We start from the raw sequence: 21,925 nt of genomic DNA on the forward strand, positions 1-21,925 counted from the left end.
TCCCATACTTTGCCAAATTTTCTTGCCAACTAGTTGGACGGATTGACAGATCTTATGGTCAAGCTTTACATGTAACTTACTACTGACAGACTCACAAAATGACGTAATTTAAAAAATGAGACAATGCATGTCAACGTGGTAGTATCCAGCAATATGAACTATTTTTAAATAAAGAGGAATGTACATTCACTGCCCTGGAGAGTATTACCACTAACATGAGCAGCTCACAGCTGATCACATTACTCTACCCTGAACTGGAACAAGCAGCCATTTCTGCCAGAAAAGCATCAGCAAGGATATAAGTGCTTTTCTCTATTTACCAAATTGGTATAAATTAATGTCAATTAGTATCACAGCTTGATCCCTTTATCAAGCAGATCTAGGGTATTTACTTGCTCTCTCAGAGAGCATGGCGATATATATAGCACATTTACAGCCAGTTTACCTTTTCACTGAAGACAAAGAATGGGGATGGATACTTTGGGTCTTGGTTGCTGCCAGGACAAGTGACAGATGATAGGTGAATGTGTGCACTTTCACCATCCACTGTGAGGATTCTTCGTTTCTCCTTGTGGTAGCAAATGTTGGGGTACATGCCAAATGCCATCAATGAAATGACCACATCCAGGTAATTATCTGTACCAGTATTGTCTATAACTTGATTCATTAAACATTCTGTAAAAAAACAAAAACAAATAATGAACAAAAAAAAAAAAAGAAATCTGCAAATACACAGTAAAAGTAGCTGTAGCGTAGGCTGGCGATACATTAATGTTAGTAATGCAAATAGCAATCCTGTGTCCAACATAATTCTTAGACTTAAACACTAACCTTCAGGGAACCCAACATTTTCCAAGATGTCTTTGAGCTGCGCTTTTGCTTCCCACATCATACGCAGAGTCGACATGTTGAGACGCCTCTCCTCACAAAACATAATTTCTGCTTCTAAGCCTTCCAGTCTAAACATTTATAAAAAAAAAATATATATAAAAAAAAAGCGGATAGGGGAAAAAGTTGTTGGAAGGCACAGGCTCCATATCAAACGTTTCTCACTAGTTATACACATGATGAGAATACCTTGCATCGTCCCAGGCCTGAAACACAGACAGCAGCGCCACGTGGTCAGAAAATCGAGTGCCAGCAAAGTCCATATGCACATCTGCCAACCTATAGCCTTCGCTGATGAATGGCTCTGGGAAACAGGCGGCAGCAGATATCGTGCAAACAGCATCGCCAACACTGGAATAGGACACAATAATTTAATTCTGCACTTCAGGAACAAAAGGATTTAAATTTTACACAGATTCTTCATGTACTCACTACAAGATACAGCCCATGATCATCATCTTTCCCAGTCGCGGCTCTATTGGCAGTTTTGCCAAAATTCTTCCCAGAGGAGTCAGCTCATCATTGGCGTCCAATGCATTCAGCTCTAAAAATGAGATTACTGCTTAACAAACTATTCGTAGGACACCTCACATGCCGACATTAGCTTTCCGAAATGTACACAACTATGTGTAATTGCCCTAATAACACTTTACTAATCATGAAAGGGCAAATAGGGAAAGCTCTAGATAATATGCAATACGGCTTCTAAAAAGAGAACACAAGGCTCCTCCAAAAGTGGACACTTATTTCTTACGTAGAGCCCCCCCCCCCCCCCCGTCCTCCCATAGATTCACATGAAAACAAATGTCTCCACTTCCCAGGGGTCATCCCCTAAACTGACAGACATGTAGTTACATTACCATTAATGCCCTGTATGATATACTTAGATACTTAATACAACATACCTCTTAGTGTGCGTTCTGCTTCTTTCACAGCATCCAGTGGAGGAGGCTCTATAGCCTTTGCCAGAAACTCACCAATGTCTCCCAGTCGTAGAAGTTTAATGCTCAGAGAAACCTCGTGCAGAGGCGTACGTAATATTTCTGGGGTAAGGTTAGCATCCAAACTGGAAAATACAGGACTCAGATTGTAAATGTTTGGGCACTGCTGCATCATTACATACATTACATTAAGGCCATGCACATGGAAGCACAAATACACAGCTCTTATATCGCTCTGCTACAATATCATATGGGACAAAGAATTTTCTTATGTCAGTTAAGAGCCACTTTCTCACCACTCATAGCGTGCCCTGCTGCACAAGTGGAAAGAGAAGCCGGCCCGCACGCGCCCTGCTCTTCCCTTCCTCTGCTCCAGGTTGGTTTTGGAAGCCCAGACTGTGACAAAGTTGGTCATGTTGTTGTGCACCGTAAATAGTTTAATTTTTTGCCTGTAATTATAAAAATAAATATTTAAAATTGCCGTTGTAACACTACGTGTAGCTAACAAGTCTGTGATGAGTAATTTCTACTGACAATGCGCTAATGAACATGTAAGGTGATAAACCAAGAACTTGAATGTGGTATATTATTCCATATACTAAATATGATAAAACATGTACAATACACAGGTGATGTGGGTAACAAAAGTTAATGACTTACTTGCAGGAATCGATGACAAAAACAACATCGTTTATAGTGATACTGGTCTCAGCAATATTTGTGGATAGAATAACCTGAGGAGGAGGGGAAAATAAAGCAATTAGCTAACATTACACGCGTACACTATTTGCTCCACTAACAATGCCCAGTAATCAGACAGCAGATGCTTTTATCGTTACACAGCCTGTGCATTAACCACTTAACGGACGATTTTTTTGTCGGGTTCAGCAGCACGGCAATCAGTAAGGGAGAGTGCAAGTACCTCTGACAGCGGAGGGTAGTTTCCCTTTCCTGCCGCTGCTAACACTGTATCTGACTGTGCGACCAGGCCAGATAAAGCACTTGCAGGCATGGTCGCATCTGATGCGACCATGCCAAGCAAGTGGTTAATGAAGTTACTCTTATTTAGGGGAATCCAGCATATTCAATAACACTTTACACAGACTGCCTATATATATATATATATTTAAAAGTGTTATGGTAGACTAACCATTGTTAGAGGTCTATAGGCTCCACAGAAATTACAGTAGGGGTATAGGTGGTTTGGAGAGAACCGGGCACCAAACAGTTAAAAACTTTCAGGTCCCAGAATGCACTTGCGCTTCCACCTAAATACCCCGCCCCCAGTCTACACAGTTTAGTGAGCAAGCCCAAGGCAGGAGCAGGACAAATGAGAAGGAAGAACTGAACACAAACACAAATGCCTGCTGATACCTCTCTAATTTTTGTTGCGCTTTAAAAGCAGTGACTCGATTGAAAACCCTGGAGGCTAGTCATAAATCTTTCCCTACGAATCTCAAACTTTATCGTGAACTCCTCCGGATAAGGGAAGAGTAGAATGTTTTAGCTCTGAGGGAGGTTTATAAATCTCTATTCAAGCTGAATTAAAAATGTTATGTTCAAGGAGACATAACAGGTAGACTACTTGCTAGGAAACTCAGGGGCAAGAGCACTAAGGAACGAATTTGAGTGATCACCAATTTGAAGGGTTCTAAAGTTTCTGACCCCTCTGATACCGCTGAGGCCTTTGCAACTTACTTTTCCACCTTATATAACCTAGCCAATGACCCCCTGAGGCGGAGATTGACCAATTTCTGAATTAGGTCAATCTCCCCTGTATTGCCGTAGATACTCTCAATGACCTGGAACGTCCGTGGTCCACAGAAGAAATAGACTCAGTCATTGACTCCATTCCCTCTGATAAGGCTCCTGGTCCTGATGGATACAGTAATACATTTTGTAAAACATCTTACTCCAAGTATTTAATGAAGCTTCCTTAGGAGGACATTTCTCAAAGGAAATGTTGGAGGCGAGAATAGTCGCTTCCCTAAACTGGGTAAAGATCCTGCGCAATTAATGAATAACCACCCGATCGCCTTGCTAAATACAGGATTTAAAAATATATGCGAAGCTCATCGCAAATAGACTTAACCCTATATTCCCCTCCCTTATCCATCAGGATCAGGTTGGATCTGTCCAGGGTCGTCAAACACTAGACTGGTTATAGTCGTTGTGAACGCCTTCTCCTTTACTGGTAAAATTGGTAAATTTTTATCGTAGTGTTGTGTAGAGTGTACTGACCTACGGGATTGTCGTATGGTTCGGAAATTGTACTGTTGCAGAACGAAAGGCCCTGGATCGGGTGGTTAGGACAGCAGGTAGAGCAATTGGTGTCAGGTTGCCCAGTATTTATGAGATATATGAAAAGAGGATCCTTAAGAAATCTATGGCCATTTTGGGGGACTCTAGTCATCCAAACTACACAATCTTTTCAAGATTGCCATCAAATAGACGCTTTAGGGCTGTCTACTCACGCACAAAGACTGCATGATAGCTTCTTGCCGAGTGCAGTACGCATGCTAAATTGTTAAAATGTTTCAATCTTAGGCCTTGAAATGTAACTTGCTGCACGTTTATGTTATGTGATATGGTTTTGCTTGATTTTTTTCGTTGACATCCCTTGGTGTTTGTTAATGACAATAAAGATTATATATATATATATATATATATATATATATATATATATATATATATATATATATATATATTTATTTTTACTGTCGTTAGACACGGAGAAGGTGTTCGCCAGACTCCCTTGGGGATATCTTCGGTAAGTCATGCAGAAATTTGGGATTACTGGTAGAGCCCTATCTTCAATCATAGCTTTGTATTCTGCTCCTCCAGCGAGGATGTTCGTAAATGGTTTGCCATCCCCTTCATTTATGGTTTCAAATGATACACGACAAGGATGTCCCATTTAGTTTTTGCTTTAGCTATAGAACCCTTAGCAGAGATGATTAGATCACGGACAACCATACAAGGACCGACCTTTAATGGCACTTCGTATAAAATAGGTCTGTTCGCAGACTACGTGTTATTGACCCTTATCGATCCTCACTCATCCTTGCTGCACCTACATTCCGTCCTTGAACAGTATTCTAGACTAGAGTTTCATATTATAAATTAAATAATTCTAAAACTGAAGCACTAACCATCAACTTAGCCCCTGACCTCTTGCGATGTTTGCAATCACTATATCATTAGCATGGCAGGATAGAAGCCTCAAATACTCGGGAATACAGTTGACCCCTAGCATTAATTCAGGCTTACTATATTCCACTTCTAAATAAAATTTCCCTATTTACGTCTGATTGGATGATGCAAAATGTTTCCTGGATGGGAAGAATTGCACCACTGAAAATGGTATTACTCCCTTAAGTGTTATATTTATTTAGGACTATACCCAGATTGGTCCCTTCTTACTTGTTGAATAAATTTCATTCAGCTTTTATTAAATACGTTTGGAAATCCAGAAAACCTAGATTAGTGAGGAAGATTTTGTCCTACCCCAAATCAGATGGAGGCCTGGCTTATCCAGACTTGCACCAGTATCAGTTGGCTTCTTTAATTTCCCTAATTAGGGCTTGGTTTGATACCGAAAAACCCTAAAACGTGGGTCATTTTGGAACGAGTCGTGACCTCTCCATTCCCTTTAACAGACTGCATATGGCTTCCCCCATCTGTAAATATACACTGCTCAAAAAAATAAAGGGAACACTAAAATAACACATCCTAAATCTGAATGAATTAAATATTATTAAATACTTTGTTCTTTACATAGTTGAATGTGCGGACAACAAAATCACACAAAAATTATCAATGGAAATCAAATTTATTAACCCATGGAGGTCTGGATTTGGAGTCGCACTCAAAATTAAAGTGGAAAAACACACTACAGGCTGATCCAACTTTGATGTAATGTCCTTAAAACAAGTCAAAATGAGGCTCAGTAGTGTGTGTGGCCTCCACGTGCCTGTATGACCTCCCTACAACCCACACAAGTGGCTCAGGTAGTGCAGCTCATCCAGGATGGCACATCAATGCGAGCTGTGGCAAGAAGGTTTGCTGTCCGTCAGCGTAGTGTCCAGAGCATGGAGACGCTATCTGGAGACAGGCCAGTACATCAGGAGACGTGGAGGAGGCCGTAGGAGGGCAACAACCCAGCAGCAGGACCGCTACCTCCGCCTTTGTGCAAGGAGGAACAGGAGGAGCACTGCCAGAGCCCTGCAAAATGACCTCCAGCGAGCCACAAATGTGCATGTGTCTACTCAAACGATCAGAAACAGACTCCATGAGGGTGGTATGAGGGCCCAAAGACCACAGGTGGGGGTTGTGCTTACAGCCCAACACCGTGCAGGACGTTTGGCATTTGCCAGAGAACACCAAGATTGGCAAATTCACCACTGGCACCCTGTGCTCTTCACAGATGAAAGCAGGTTCTCACTGAGCACATGTGACAGACGTGACAGAGTCTGGAGACGCCAAGGAGAACGTTCTGCCTGCAACATCCTCCAGCATGACCGGTTTGGCAGTGGGTCAGTAATGGTGTGGGGTGGCATTTCTTTGGGGGGCCGCACAGCCCTCCATGTGCTCACCAGTGGTAGCCTGACTGCCATTAGGTACCGAGATGAGATCCTCAGACCCCTTGTGAGACCATATGCTGGTGCGGTTGGCCCTGGGCTCCTCCTAATGCAAGACAATGCTAGACCTCATGTGGCTGGAGTGTGTCAGCAGTTCCTGCAAGATGAAGGCATTGATGCTATGGACTGACCTGCCCGTTCCCCAGACCTGAATCCAATTGAGCACATCTGGGACATCATGTCTCGCTCCATCCACCAATACCCCGTTGCACCACAGACTGTCCAGGAGTTGGCGTATTCTTTAGTCCAGGTCTGGGAGGAGATCCCTCAGGAAAACATCCGCCACCTCATCAGGAGCATGACCAAGCATTGTAGGGAGGTCATACAGGCACGTGGAGGCCACACACACTACTGAGCCTCATTTTGACTTGTTTTAAGGACATTACATCAAAGTTGGATCAGCCTGTAGTGTGTTTTTACACTTTAATTTTGAGGGTGACTCCAAATCCAGACCTCCATGGGTTAATAAATTTGATTTCCATTGATAATTTTTGTGTGATTTTGTTGTCAGCACATTCAACTATGTAAAGAACAAAGTATTTAATAAGAATATTTCATTAATTCAGATCTAGGATGTGTTATTTAGTGTTCCCTTTATTTTTTTTGAGCAGTGTACATTCCCTGACCTGGTCAACTTCAGTGTTGTCCACGCGTAAAGCATAAAAGGAATTTGTTTCTAGTACTTCAGAATTTCCTTTTCCCATCTCTCTCTAGTTGGTCTTGCACTCCTTATCCCAAACCTCTCCCTCTCCTCCTGGTCAAATAAAGGGGCAGCCACATTAGGCACGATTGCGTCTTCCTGTTCTCTTCTTTCGCTCTCTCAGATTCAATACTCTCTATCCTCCAAAGAATTCTACAAAATCTTACAGCTACGACACTGCTTGATCAGTATCACTCAACCACCACATACTATTTCTCCTATTCCAAAATACATATTAGATAAGATATACAAACGGGGTAGTAAGGGTAGTTTATCATGGTGGTACTCTCTAACCACCCCCTCCGAATATACCAAGGTAACCTCTATACGAAAATGGGAAGCAGACTTATCTTGCCTCATTTCCGAGGATGATTGGCGATTAATCTTCAACACATGTTTTACACTTTCTAGGTGTATTTCCCACTCTGAACACTTTTAGAAATTGTTCCACGACTTTACATGACATCCACTTTATTACATGTCAAATTCATCCTACTCCAATTTTTGCTGGCGCAATTGTGGTAATGTAGGCTCTCTTTTGCACATATTTTGGTCTTGCCCAGTAATCTATAATCTATGGTCCCAGGTTTTTGCCCTCATTTCTAAAGTATTAAATATTCCTAATATTGTTAGCAGGCCAGCCTCTTTTGTGAAATCCCTATAAACACAATTAGAGTATCTGATCTATGTAGAGATTTGGTTCGATCTACATAGAGCTGAAGTGCACGTACTACATCCAGCAAGCTTCATCTGTGGAAGGGGTCGGAGATTACTACAATTTCTTCATTCATATGAACTTTGCAGATCACTTTAGGAAGTTAGAGGGACCTAATTCTAAGGAAGGCTCTGCCCAGGCGGAAAACCAATAATACGGAATGACACCATGACGCTCCTAGATGAGACTCTGCGAGGCAATAGCAAAGAGGAGGAGTTATGTCCACGTTAGCCACTTAAGGTCCACGGTGTCCAAAGGTTCAAACAGCGGTGCTTGTAAAGCCTGGAGAACTAAGGACAAATCCCATGGAGCCACCTAAGTGACATATGGAGGTTGAATGTGTATAACTGAAAAAAAAAAAAAAATAAGAGAGTCTTGATGTCAGGTAGGTAAACATTCTTTCACTTGAACCTAACTGATAGGGTAGATATCTGTACCGAGAGGGACGCCATATGCAAGCCTAAGTCCAAGCCTGTCTGAAGGCAGGCATTCTCGCCATTTTGAGGGTAGTAGGATTATAGCCCTTGGGGGAACACCACTAAAAGGTAAAAGTGTGCCAAATCCTGTAGTAAATCCGGGCTGAGGTAGGTTTACGAGCCTTGAGCATCATCTGAATGATGGAGCATTAGAAGCCCATAGATCTTAAGAGGGCTGTCACGAGCCAGGTCTGGGTGTAACACGAACCCTGAGTCAGCAGATCTGGACATAGAGGAAGGCGAAAAGGTGTCTACAGGTCTGCAAACCACGACAAGTCTGGAGCTATGAGAAGCGCACTGTTGCTCCTTCCCTGGTAAAATTGCGAACTTTCGGAAGGACGTATGCCAGATTTTTTGAATATCCACTGCACTGCCAGTGTCCACGAAGGTGGCTGCGGGATCCCTGGTTCTGTACCCGTACACAGGCAGCCTGTGGTCGTGACGTGAGGCCATGAGATCCACGTATGGTAGGCCCCACTTGTCCAATAAGACCTGAAATACATACCTCCTGATGTAGATCCCCCTCAATGCAGTGTACGTTCGGTTAATTTAGTCCGCTTCCCAGTTGAAGACTCCAGGGATGAACACCGCTGATGTAGCTGGTGTCGAAGAACTTGCACATTAAGAGTATGAAGCGCTGTTATCTTGTTCGCTGGTAGAAAAATCCTCTGGACCCAAGAATCTAGGATAGCTCCTAGATGTAACATCCCTTGAGAAGGAGACAGGGAGGACTTCTACCAGTTGATAATCCAGCCGTACGCCAGCAGTTAGGCAATGGTCAGACGGAGATGCTGCTGTAGGACCTCTGGAACTGCTAAAATCAGTAGGTAGTAGGTAGTCCCCCCCCCACGACGCCTAAAATGTGCAGACCTGACTGCCATAATTTTGGTTCAGTGGCCAGTCCAACGGAAATTGCCTGAAATTGATAATGCTGCTGGAGGATAGCAAAACTGAGGTATCACTGTTCCAAGTGATAGGCACATCCTGAATATACAGGGAAGTTTTCTTTGTGAAACCTGAGCACCTGCATAAAAACTTGTTGAGTGCCTTGAGATTGAGTAGCAGAGGATGTGTCATCTGACTTTAGAGGCGGACGTCTGGTAGCCCAGAATTGCTTGGAGTGTGGTTTGCTGGGGTGAGCTACCACAGAGGTCGTAAACACTATAGAAGCGAGCACTCACGTATCCCAACCTGCTACCACATTATGGGAGATGTGGGACAGTTGTTCCATGGTAGCATCTGATGGGAGGCTGTCTTGAAGTGCATACACCCAACCTTAAATAACTTTAGTTACCTAGGCTGAAGCCATAGCTGAGCGTGTAATGGAATACGCATATAAGTAGACTTGAGGAAAAAATCGTTATGGTAAACTTACCGTTGATAACTCTATTTCTCCGAAGTCCACAGGATCCACAGAATATTGGGATATTGTTGTAGCTAGTGGATGGGCACCATCAAAAGCTTTCGGCCTCCCAGAATGCACCGGGCCAGTCCCCTATATCCCCACCTCCTTGCTCAGGCGAATCAGTTGTTTTCCCAAAGTTTCAAGGCAGGAGCATCATAGAGAGCCCTAATCAGGCGAGAACACACATGTACACCCTTCCATACAAGGAGGAAGAGGTTAGTATGTGAAAGGATCCTCAAATCAGGTGAGTCAGGGTGGGATCCCCGTGGATCCTGAAGACGTCTGAGAAATAGTGTTATCAACGGTAAGTCTACCATAACGATTATTTCTCCTTCAGGGTCCACAGGTTATCCACAGGATAACATTGGGATGTCCCAAAGCAAAATTTGTGGGGAGGCTCCTGATTAGACAGGAGAATCCTTTGCCCGAATTCAGCATCCTGAGAGGCAAAGGTATCAGAGGCATAATGTCTAATGAATGCGTTAATGGAAGACCATGTGGCTGCCATACATATCTGTTCAGCAGAAGCACCCGCTGTGCTGCCCATGATGGACCTACCTTACGAGGAAGAGTGAGCAGAGACATTAGCCGAAATAGGGAGATCAGCTTGAGAAAGCGCTTCTGAAATAGTCATTCGAAGCCAACTCGCCAGTGTCTGCTTGTTAGCAGGCCATCCTCTCCTGTGAAATCCATAAAGAACGAAGTGTGTGTCTATTTCTAACGGCACTGGTCCGATCCAGGTAGATCCTTAATGCACGGACTACATCCAGTGATGCATTTCCCCTAGAAAGATCTGGCCCTTTGAAGGCCAGGACAACAATCTCTGTTAAGGTGGAATGTAGATACCACCACCACCTTAGGAAGATAAGGTGCATCTTAAAGAGTACTTAAACCCTTTTACAACCTCACCTCAATTTGGGTATTCTGGAAGCAGACGGACAAGGCCGAGATCTGAACTTTAAGAGAAGCATGGCGAAACCCATGTCTAGGCCCGCCTGCAAAAAGGCCAGAAATCCAAGGTTCCTAAGAATCCTAGTGGTGATGAGCACACCACTGAAAGCAGCAGTTCCAGATACGGTAATAAATGTGAGCTGAGACTGTTTTGCAAGCTAAAGTGTAGTTTGAATAACCACACTGGAAAAGCCTTTATCCCTTAGTATGGATGTCTCACGAGCAACGCCGTCAAAGACCAGTGAGGTAGGTATAGATGCAACCTGGGCCCCTGAGAACACAGATCTGGACAAAGAGGCAGAAGGAAGGGCTCATCTATGGAGAGACATTAAAGTTCCGTGAACCAAATGTTTCTGGGCCATGCTGGAGCCACAAGTATGATCGTGCCGCCGTCCTTCTTGAATTTGCGTAGTACTCTGGGATGGAGAGACACTGAAGGGAAGAGATAGACCAGATGAAAAGGTCCATGGGACTGTTAGTGCATCGACAAAACTGGCTCCCGGATCTCTTGTTCTGGCCCCGTACACTGGGACCTTGTGGTTGTGTCTGGGGGCCATGAGATCCACATCTAGAAGACCCCCATTTGTGCAACAGAAGCTGAAAGACGTCTGGGCGTAGAGACCACTCTCCAGTGTGTACATCCTGTCGACTGAGGACGTCTGCTTCCCAGTTGAGGACTCCCGGGATGAATATTGCGGAGATGGGCGCAAGATGGAGTTCTTCCCAGGCGAAAATCTGAGTTACTTCCTGCATCGCTGCGAGTGCCTCCCTGCTGATTTATATAAGCCGCTGCCGTGGTGTTGTCTGACTGGATTTGTACGGGAAAGCTCTGTAGAAGGTCCTGAGCCTTTTGAATTGCCCGGTACACTGTCCAAAGTTTCAGGACATTGATTGGAAGATCCATTTCTCTCAGAGACCAGCGGCTCTAAAAGGAGTGACTGCCCGTGACAACTCCCCTCCCCCATAGGCTGGCGTCTGTGGTGATAAGCGTCCAGTGTGGAACCCAGAATGGCCACCCCTTGTCCAGGTTGTTTTGTGGTGTCGCGGCACTGGTGGGGTTCTGAAGCATCAGTGCTGGTGTCCCTGGACTGCCAGGAGCAGGATGCTCATGAAAAAAAAAAAAAAAAAAAAAAAAGAGTAAAAATCAGAAGTGAAAAAAAGAAAAGCTTGGGCTGCATGCTTTAGCCCCTGATCAATGGTGACTAGCTCCTGCTGGCACTAAACCAAAACTGAGGTGCCTGAGCATGTGGGTGGGGTATGAGCGTAGAGGAGCCCAGTGCATCCTGGGAGGCTCACAAGCTTTGCTGTTCGGTGACAGATCCTAGTCTCCACCAGCCATAACCCAAAGAGATCCCAGTGGAGACCATAGACCCCTAAGAAGAAATATTTAACACATATTGCGATGTTATCAGTACCATCTACTTTCATTACAATAATAAAAATGTCAGCGTTACCTTGGTTACGCCATCTGGAGCTGGCAGAAACACCTTTCTTTGATCCTTTCGTGGGATTTTGGAATGAAGTGGCAAAATTCGATAACGGTGGCTGCCTAAACAAATCAGACGGAGAACACAAGGTCAACCACTTATACTTGGATTTGTAAAGAGAATGACTTTATGCATTCATGTGTTGCAATTGTTGTATTAACCAGTTATATGTATAGACATAGCTTTAAGCAGATCACAGCTGTTTTTTTAAATTTACATACACGAGTAAGAAAGTTGGCATTTTTACTCTGTAGGCTGGAATTTGCATTGAACTTACAGTCTTGCCTTTCACTAATTAGAGAGTCTGGTCCACAAGCTAGATGATGTTTAAATTTGAATCCGCACAAATTCTGAAATGCATTCCCTTCTATACACACATTCCCAACCAAAACCACCACTGTAAACTTATTGCCCAAGGAGTGTTGTCGCTTCTGCAGGTCTGCTTAGGGCAATACAGGTTACTTGCTTTTTGAGCTTTTGGCTCCAATTATAGGAAACTAACTAGAGTTACTGGTAGGAAGGTGATATAGTAGTGGAGAAGTTTCTGAATTTGTACAGATTTAAAATCATGTGCGTAAATGTTCCCACATCGTATAAAGATTCAGTCAGTACCGAGTTAATGTTCCCCTACACAAACATCTGGCTACAGTAGTGGAGCGCTGAAGTGCCCCCTTGGCTCACCAGGCTGGTATTGGAATTTATTAACTTCATTTTTTTTGTCTAGTTAACCTTTCCATTTCAAGAACACTGGCACATTAGTCTCTGATGGAAGGAAAAAAATTCCCACCCAAATAGAACCATCAAAAGAAATGGGTTGTCCCACTAATTTTATTACTTAAGTAACTTTTTTAATGCTCTTGAAGTACCCCAATACTTAAGTGTGACTGCACTTTATAGCTTGATTTGGTTCCTCCTGATTTCTTTGCTTAATGACAGTAATAAACCAAACTAAAAAGTCGTTTACTAAGGTGTACGGGCAACTCCTTACATTGTACTTTAGATACAACACACACACACACACACACACACACACACACACACACACACACACACACACACACACACACACACACACACACACACCAGGGCTTATAGGCAATTTATGAATCCCAAATATGCTGTTATCCACTATAGAGACACATTGAAATAGTTATACTGTATAAGCCCTATAGTGGTAAATGAAATTTTTCAGGTTTTTGTATATCATTCCTAATAAAGAATGGACTGTCTTCCATACCAATCCCCATCATTTCTACCAAAGGTAAGTTCGCAAGGTTTGGATCTGGATATAAAAATGTGGCCATAGGGGGGAAATGTACTCTACATTTTTTGTATTTCACGTGAAGTTAAAGCTTAACTTTTATTACCCTTAACAACAGATCATGAGGTTGTCAATTTAAAACCAGCACAAAAATAAAATAAAGTATTAAAAAGTGAGCTCTGTGTTGTTCAATACAAAATAACACACCCAAATCTAACACTCTGCACGCTACACAGTATCTGCCCCACCCCCTACAGTGCACATGGTTTTGCCCATTAGCTAACAAATTTTCTGCTGCGATCAGATCTGAATTAGGCCCCTGGACCGTTGGGGTGCCTTAAGGACCGCGTTTGAGAACCTGTTCCTAAGGGAACAAGGTCATGTTTAAACCAGCTACAGTAACGCACTAATCTACTAATTGTTATTAATACTATATTTCTGTGCAGGGTAAATATTGGCTGCTTTAATTTTACACTGCAATTTATATTTCAGTTTGAACACGCCACACCCAAATCTAACTCTCTCTGAACGTTATATCAGCCCCCCCCTGCAGTGCAAATGGTTTTGCCCATTCGCTACAAATCTACTGCTGCGATCAGATCTGAATTAGGCCCCAGGTTTTAAGTATATCCAAGGCTCAGCACAGATGGTTAAATCAAATTGCCTGAGGTACTAATTAAGTCACCTGTAGCCAAATATGGATATACTTAAAACCTGGACCGCTGGGGTGCCTTGAGGACCGCGTTTGAGAACATCTGAACTAAGGATTGACTGCTAATTCCGTAAAAACAGTTATATAGTAATACCACAGAACCGCATCAAATGACCATCTTGTCTAGCCTCAGTTTATTATTCAGTGTCTATTATGCTTCTGCCTAGAACAGGGATGGGGAACCTTCGGCCCTCCAGCTGTTGTTGAACTACACATCCCAGCATGCCCTGCACCAGTTTTAGCACGGCCAAATAGCAAAACTGTAGTAAGGCATGCTAGTATGTGTAGTTCAGCAACAGCTGGAGAGACAAAGGTTCCCCAACCTTGGCCTAAAACATCAGGCAGCTTAAGCTTAGTGCTAGAAACAGAGTATCCATTATTTACATGTCTGGTAGCACAAGGTTACTCAGATAAGGGGCCAAATGTAATAGGGTCAGAGTTTGGCGTGCAGGAAAAAGCAGCACCATCTCGGACATTAAAATGTGAGAATTTTTCCTGGCAACTCTGTTAATGCAATAGGGTCCAAGTTTTTGAGGCACAAATGTAACTTTCGTGCAACTTTCTCAAGAATATACACCAGGAAACATCTGTTTATTCAGACCAACCAGAATCACGTATACCTGTGCGACACCCTAGCAGAATAAGTAATGGTCATTTGTTAAATGTATGCTATGTGTGGACTACAACCAACAGTATTTGTGTCTCCAAGGTCACTAGCAGATTATGGATGGAGTAATTTATACTTTAGAATGCATCTTGTTTAATGCTTTTTAAACCATCAACCTTTTGAACTGAATATTTTTTCATTAGTCTTTACTCAGCTGATGTCCACTGCGTTAGGCTCCACCGAAGAGGTGGCAGCAAGAAACAGCCATAGAGGCCAGTTAGTGTACAGAAAAAAACAAAACAAACACATTACGCTCATTTCCATGGATCTGCAGGCCAATGTAAACTAAGTGTAATGCAACAATACAATTAGCATACAATTTTAATTTAAAAATAAATTTAGATATTTAATAAGAACATGTAAAATTAATAAATTACAAAATCCACGCAATGATTGAAAAGCTAAAAAAGAGCTAATCTCTAGATCGCAATTAGTCTCTCTTAGGGCAATCTGGGTGCAAATGCAGGCATAAGCAAATGTGTACTGATGAATATGCAAATTCTTCCTGCAGGACAATATTATTGTAGCATCCAGTCTGGAGATCGATAATTACCAAATCCCTTGTGGTGTTGGCTGGGTGACCTTTGATAAAGCTGCCAAGTGACAGAGAAATGCGTTAGGAAGCCCAATCTCTGACCAGGGCATTGCTGAAATTCGAGCAGGACCTTTCACAGTCATTTTAAATCTTGGGAGATTCCAGTCCCCTCCACTGTGGACATTAAGAGAGGGAGAACCACGATGACCATTGCATTGGATAAAGAGGACACTCTGGACCCTCGCTAGGTGGAATACCCGGCCAACACCACAAGGGATTTGGTAATGCCGACATTTGCACAGATAGTCCTAAGAGACTAGAGATTGGCTATAATGCTTTTTTTTAGCTTTTCAATCATCGTGTGGATATGGTCATTTATTCATTTTAAATGTGCTTATTAAATATCTAAAATGTTTAAATGAAAATTGTATGCCAATTGTATTTTTTTGTAGCGCAGTTGGCCCCTCTCTTTTTGTGTATATTCATTTATGTAATATTAGGCTGACCAACTATCACCCCACCCAACAGCAGCTTAGAGAACCAGCTCAGTTACAGCACCTGATTTTGAGCATTTCTTGATAAAAGGTTTTCTCCCTGGACGGTGCCTTTATCCAGCAGATCGTCCAGGTACGGTATTATGTTCACTCCTTGTTTGCGGAGGAGAAACATCTCTGCCATTACCTTGGTGAACACCCTCGGTGCCGTGGAGAGGCCAAATGGCAGGGCCTGGAACTGGTAGTGACAGTCCTATAATGCAAACCTTCGATAAGCCTGATGAGGCGGCCAAATCGGAATATGAAGAAACTCATCGTTAATATCCAGAGACACCAGGAATTCCCTCTCCTCCAGACCAGAGATCACCACTCTCAGAGACTCCATCTTGAATTTGAATAGCCGAAGTGACTTGAGGTTTAAAATGGGCCTTAACGAACAGTCCATTTCGGTACCACAAACAGGTTGGAATAATAACCCTCGTTTTGCAGTTGAAGTGGGACTGGAACAATGCCCTGAGCCTGTACCAGTTTTTGAAATGCTGCCTGTAAAGTCATACTTGCTTCTGGAGAAGCTGGTAAGCCTGATTTGAAGAATCTTTTATGTGTGAGTTCCTGAAACTCTGGGAGAGAAGTTCTGTGATCCAGGGGTCCTGGCATGATGTTGCCCATATGTGACTGAAATATCTTAAAACTCCCACTTGACTGTCTTCCAGGCAGTGTGGACCACCGTCATGCTGTAGGCGTTGAGGAAGCAGAACCGGAGGTCTATTCCTGTGAACCTGCAGGTGCTGGTTTTCTGGGTTTTCCTCTACTGTCTTTGAAGGCTGTAGAAGAACCTTTGGATTTAGCTTTAAATTTCGCTGTCTGAAATTACTGCAGAGTTGGAGCAGAATAGGTTTTTCTAGCTGGGGTTGCGGCGGAAGGAAGGTATGTAGACTTACCCGCCGTAGCCTTGGATATCCACGTATCCAGTTCATCTCCTAAAAGGGCCTCACCTGTAAATGGTAGGCTTTCCACGCCGATTTTCTGACAGTAGCAGTCCACTTGACGTAAATTCTCAGGGCTCAGACCATATCCAATGACTCAGGAATGGAGGAAGAAGCTGGAACCACAATAGGCTGATTCAAGTGGAATGCAGATACCACTTTAGGGGGTGAAATGTTGTAGAGTCCGGAGTTCCGCTCTGTCCTCATGAAAGACCAAGTAGTGACTTTTACAGGACAACACAATACAATTATATAGACACAGGAACGCACCGGACCCACTTTATTTGTGGACTCCCTTGCGTCCGTGTGTAAACATAAATTCAGGCGCAGTCGTATATTCACATGTAGTGTCAGAAATTAGCTATTCACCACCACTTAAAATTTAATTGCAGCTCCCACTCAGTATCCTGAAGTTTATACCAATATAAAACTAAAAAAGAAATCACTTATGTGAGAGAGCGCAAGCAAATTTTAAACAATTTTATTTTGTATTAAAAATATATAAAAATTTTTAATATAACATCATTATATGCATAAATTGCTAAATGCCTTTGAAACGTATGATTGCTATTTCAACACAATAAAACTACCATAGATTAGAACCATGTGTCCATTATTAGTGGATTGATTGACACCACCTGCCACTAGTTTGCAGGGTTATCCACTCCGTTCCTTTTTTGACACTTTGTGGCTAGAATACAGTCCAATGTCCCGCATCAACAGATTCTAAGCTTTTTATCCACAGTATTGTTATATTATATTGTTACAGGTGGAACTTCATATATTGTGTCTCTTATTCATGAATTTATTATAGCGGGTATATCCATGGTTAGATTCAAATGGTGTAGATTATATTCATAGATAAACAGACTTATATTCACCTGTAGGGATTTCCTCTCTGAACCCTTGACACTTAGGTGGTATTGTGTCTGGTAGTACAGGGATGATAAGGGATTTAGAGGATATATCTCACCTCACCATTCACAGATGTTACTGTTGTCGCTCTGTGTATATCCGTGACCGGTCACCATAGATTTCTCCTTGTTGCTATATTCCACATACAGCTTATTGTACACACCCGTGCAGTGCCCAGCAGGAGCGGAGGATCACAAAGATGATCACTGTTAAAGCCGCCCGGCTTTCCCCTTACCGGAGTAGGTAGATCTTACTGCGGGGTATCCTTAGGTCATATGGCACTCAGCTCACGGCAGCACGCCGCTGGATTTTCCCTTTCTGCTGGCGCCGTCTGACTCCTCTTTACCCAGGCAGTTGAGAGCTTTGCAGTGTGAAATTGATCCTCCAGGTGCACGGCCAGGATGTCTGTCTCACAGTTCAATACAGAGTGTTCCAAAGGCACTAGCAGAATGCCCTTAACGCGTTTCTCCGTTATGATATTGTAACGGTTTCATCAGAAGGTAACCATCTATACTGAACACACCTCTATTTAAAGGGAGTCTCCTCCAATCATTAGCTTACACTCATTATCGGAGGCAGGTGTGTTTCAAATGTATACAGGTATATGCAATATGTGGTTAGCTAATTAGCTCTATCCTATAGTGTTTGTTGGGAACTACTCCCACAAAGAACATAATACAAATCAATCATATTTTTAACACACAGATTGTGCAAAGCACATGAATATAACATTATTCCTTGCATTACATTCACTAGTATCATTTTTCTATTCCATTAGTATATAATAATAATGGCAACACGTGAGAAACATTTTTAACGATCTTTAAATCTATATAAATTATCACACCAGCTATCTGCTATCGGCATAGCTTCATGAGGAAATACACGGACTACCAACCTATCGACCTGGGTTCTAATCCCGCATCTGACTATATTCAACCACATAGACTTAAACTATATATAATTCTTATTATTTAGGCATATCTTATTTTTAATATAAACCATAATCCTTCCACTCCTGGAGTGTATGCTGTAGAGAGTTTTAACCATATTTTACCAGTATCCTATATTCCTCATATAGGCTCTTGCCCTGCTTTCTATGGACATGTGTCACAATCTATCTATATGCTTAGTACATATATAGACAGATATAGACAAAAGATATATCCCTCTGTATTACAGGAGATCTTATATATAAACACACATAATATCACAGATATCTATATGTATGTTCTATGGAGACAAAAAAACGGAAGAGAAAGGGACCAAAAGAAGAAACCAGGGGAAAGCTTAGGAGAAAGAAAAGAACCTATCAGGAACATAACCTCATATCAGTATTAGGACTAAAAACCTAGTACTCTTCACCTTTCCCAATAATGTATCATATGTTGTTCATTTCTATATTGTCATTAAGGCCAAGAGGAGACAAAGAACCCAATGAGAAGATCCAGAAAGCCTCTCTCCTACAGAGATAATTGAACCTGTCCCCACCTCGGTCTGTGGTTGGAACATGCTCAATTCCCTGTACTATCACCCCGTTCATATTTCCCTTATGTTTATTCTGAATATGTGTGGACAATGAGTGTGTCTTTACCCCCTTAATAATATTGCGCCTATGCTCTAGGAACCTTACATTCAATTTTCGGGTTGTACGTCCCACATATTGAATTCCACATATGCATGTTATAAGATAAACTACATATGTGGTATTACAGTCAATATGACCCCTAATTTCAAAAACCGTATTATAAGTGTTTGAGTGAAATTGTGTATTATTAGGTCCTATGTATTCACAAGTCATACATCCTGATCGTCCACATCTGTAGCAGCCTTCCTTTCGTGGGATGGAGCTAAGCCAAGTGTCTTTTGATTTTTTGCTTGGAGCAGAATTCACATAATGACTAGGTGTCAAAAAACTCTGGAGACTCCTCGCTTTCTTAAATACAATCTGAGGTTCTGTAACCAGTAGTGGTGCTAGTATTTTATCCGCCTTTAGAATGGACATGTTCTTTTTTAATAGATATTTAATTTCACTTGAGCTAGAGTTAAATTTAGTAATAAACCTAAGCTCAGTGCTTCCACTATCTGTGCTCTTGTTTTTATTGTTTAGTATTAGAAGAGAATCTCTATTTTTAGATTTTGCCTGCCTTTCCGCTTCCTCCAGAATGTCCTCAGGATACCCCTGTTCGCGAAGTGCAACCGTGAGGTTCTGTGCTTGCTGATCATAGTCTGCAATATCTGAACAATTCCGTCTATGCCTCATATACTGGCTTCTTGGTATATTCCTAAGCCACGGTTGATAGTGGCAACTGGAATAGTTCAGAAATTTATTGCAGTCTACCTCCTTTTTATATGTCGAGGTAATAATATTACCATTCTCAATTTTGATGGCAATATCCAGAAAGGAAATATTAGTGCAGTGTATAGTGCTCGTGAGTTTTAATCCAAACTGATTAGTGTTTAAATATTCCACAAAACGCTTGGCCGAACTAAAATCACCTTCCCAAACAAAAAACATATCGTCTATGTATCTGCCATATAGCACCAGGTCCGCCCCATATGGGCCTGACCAGATGAGAGTCTCTTCAAATAGGCCCATATACAAATTGGCAAAGCTAGGGGCGAACCTGGTGCCCATGGCAGTACCCAATATCTGTAAATAATATTGTGCATTAAAAGTGAAATAATTGTGAGTAAGGGTGAAAGTGATGGCATCCAAAACAAACTTAAGTCTGGCCTCACTCAGGTCAACATCTTGGAGAAGGAAGCTTTTTATCGCCTCTACTCCCCCTCTGTGTGGAATGTTCGTATATAGTGACTCTACGTCACACGTAATGAAAATAAATTTATCCTGCCATACTATAGATGACAATAAATTCAAAAAATGCATCGAGTCTCTGATATATGACCTGAGTGTGGTCACATGTGGCTGTAAAAAAGAATCAATAAATGATGATAAATTTGCAGTGAGGGACCCAATGCCAGAAATAATCGGACGCCCGGGTGGTGCAGTGAGGGATTTGTGAATTTTGGGCAAATGATAATAAGTGGGTGTTACAGGGTGTGAATTAAATAAAAAATTAAATTCCTGTCTGGATATTGCCCCTTCTGCACACGCCTCTTCCAGGAGCATCCTGAGTTCATATACGAAGGCAGATGTTGGATTATATGTTAATCTAGAATAGAATTTCTTATTATTAAGCTGTCTATAGGCTTCCTCTTCGTATGTGCTCTTGTCCTGCACTACTGTACCTCCTCCTTTGTCTGCATTTTTAATTATGATTGATTTATCCTCCATTAGATTTCTAAGTGCATTCCTTTCTCTTTTATGTAGATTGTCCCTCTTTTTGTTATTTCTATTTCTCTCTTTATTTCTATCACAGATCTCTTTTAAACCATCCAGAGTTACAGTGTAGAAGGTTTCTATCATCCCACTTTTGTGTTGCATAGGGTAAAATTCAGATTTCTTCCTAAATATATTGTTATTTTCCCGTCTTATATCAATAAGTTTCACTGTTTCATTACTCTCCTGTTCTAATTCCACAAGTATCTTTAAGGCTGCTTGATCAGCTCCATCTAAAAGGACAGGAAACTGATCTGTTTCTTTTAGCACTTTATTAGCAAAGTACCGCTGTCTGCATAAATCTCTAGTGAACCTATTTAGCTCAATGAAGAGCTCAAATAAATTAGGTTCCTGTGTGGGAGCAAATTTAAGACCCTTTGCGATCACAGCCTTCTCGCTTTCACTTAAATTTCTGGATGATAAATTAAACAACCCTCTATTCCTCAATCCTTTCTTGCACTTTTGGTGACGTTTCTTGCTTCCTCCTCTGCATCCTCTGTTTCGAAACCCTTTCTTTTGGGCGAATCCTGGCTCAATACTGCGAACCTGTTTCGACCTTTCCAGATGGGATATAGATCTTTCTCTAAAAAAGGGGACCCAGAGGAGGCACCTAGATTTTCTTTATTTATATTGGGAATCTGCTCCTTGGTCTTAGGTCTTGCCCCCCCACGATTGTACTCTGCATTAGGACGAATACCTCTGGGGTTCGTTTGTGGATCTCGTTTTCTTATGGGGTTTTTATAGTTAGTATATCCTGATGAATCACCTCTTTCTTCAATTAGTTCTCTATCCTTTCCTTGTTCTCCATT

The 21,925-nt window shown here is 42.1% G+C and overlaps 1 protein-coding gene across 1 annotated transcript in view; it reads right to left on the reverse strand.

Moving 5' to 3' along the window:
* LOC134957687 (ATP-dependent RNA helicase A protein-like) overlaps positions 1 to 21,925 on the reverse strand; it is a 699,701-nt gene that overhangs the window by 79,118 nt on the left and 598,658 nt on the right. The window contains exons 18-25 of the mRNA XM_063939766.1: positions 12,171 to 12,265; positions 2,490 to 2,563; positions 2,126 to 2,278; positions 1,794 to 1,954; positions 1,321 to 1,432; positions 1,078 to 1,239; positions 832 to 959; positions 446 to 675 (exon numbers count right to left, since the gene is read on the reverse strand). Coding sequence (XP_063795836.1) covers positions 446 to 675; positions 832 to 959; positions 1,078 to 1,239; positions 1,321 to 1,432; positions 1,794 to 1,954; positions 2,126 to 2,278; positions 2,490 to 2,563; positions 12,171 to 12,265 — 1,115 coding nt within the window. The remainder of the gene's footprint in view (positions 1 to 445; positions 676 to 831; positions 960 to 1,077; positions 1,240 to 1,320; positions 1,433 to 1,793; positions 1,955 to 2,125; positions 2,279 to 2,489; positions 2,564 to 12,170; positions 12,266 to 21,925) is intronic.

Source organism: Pseudophryne corroboree, chromosome 9 (assembly GCF_028390025.1).
Source record: "Pseudophryne corroboree isolate aPseCor3 chromosome 9, aPseCor3.hap2, whole genome shotgun sequence".
NCBI lineage: Eukaryota > Metazoa > Chordata > Amphibia > Anura > Myobatrachidae > Pseudophryne > Pseudophryne corroboree.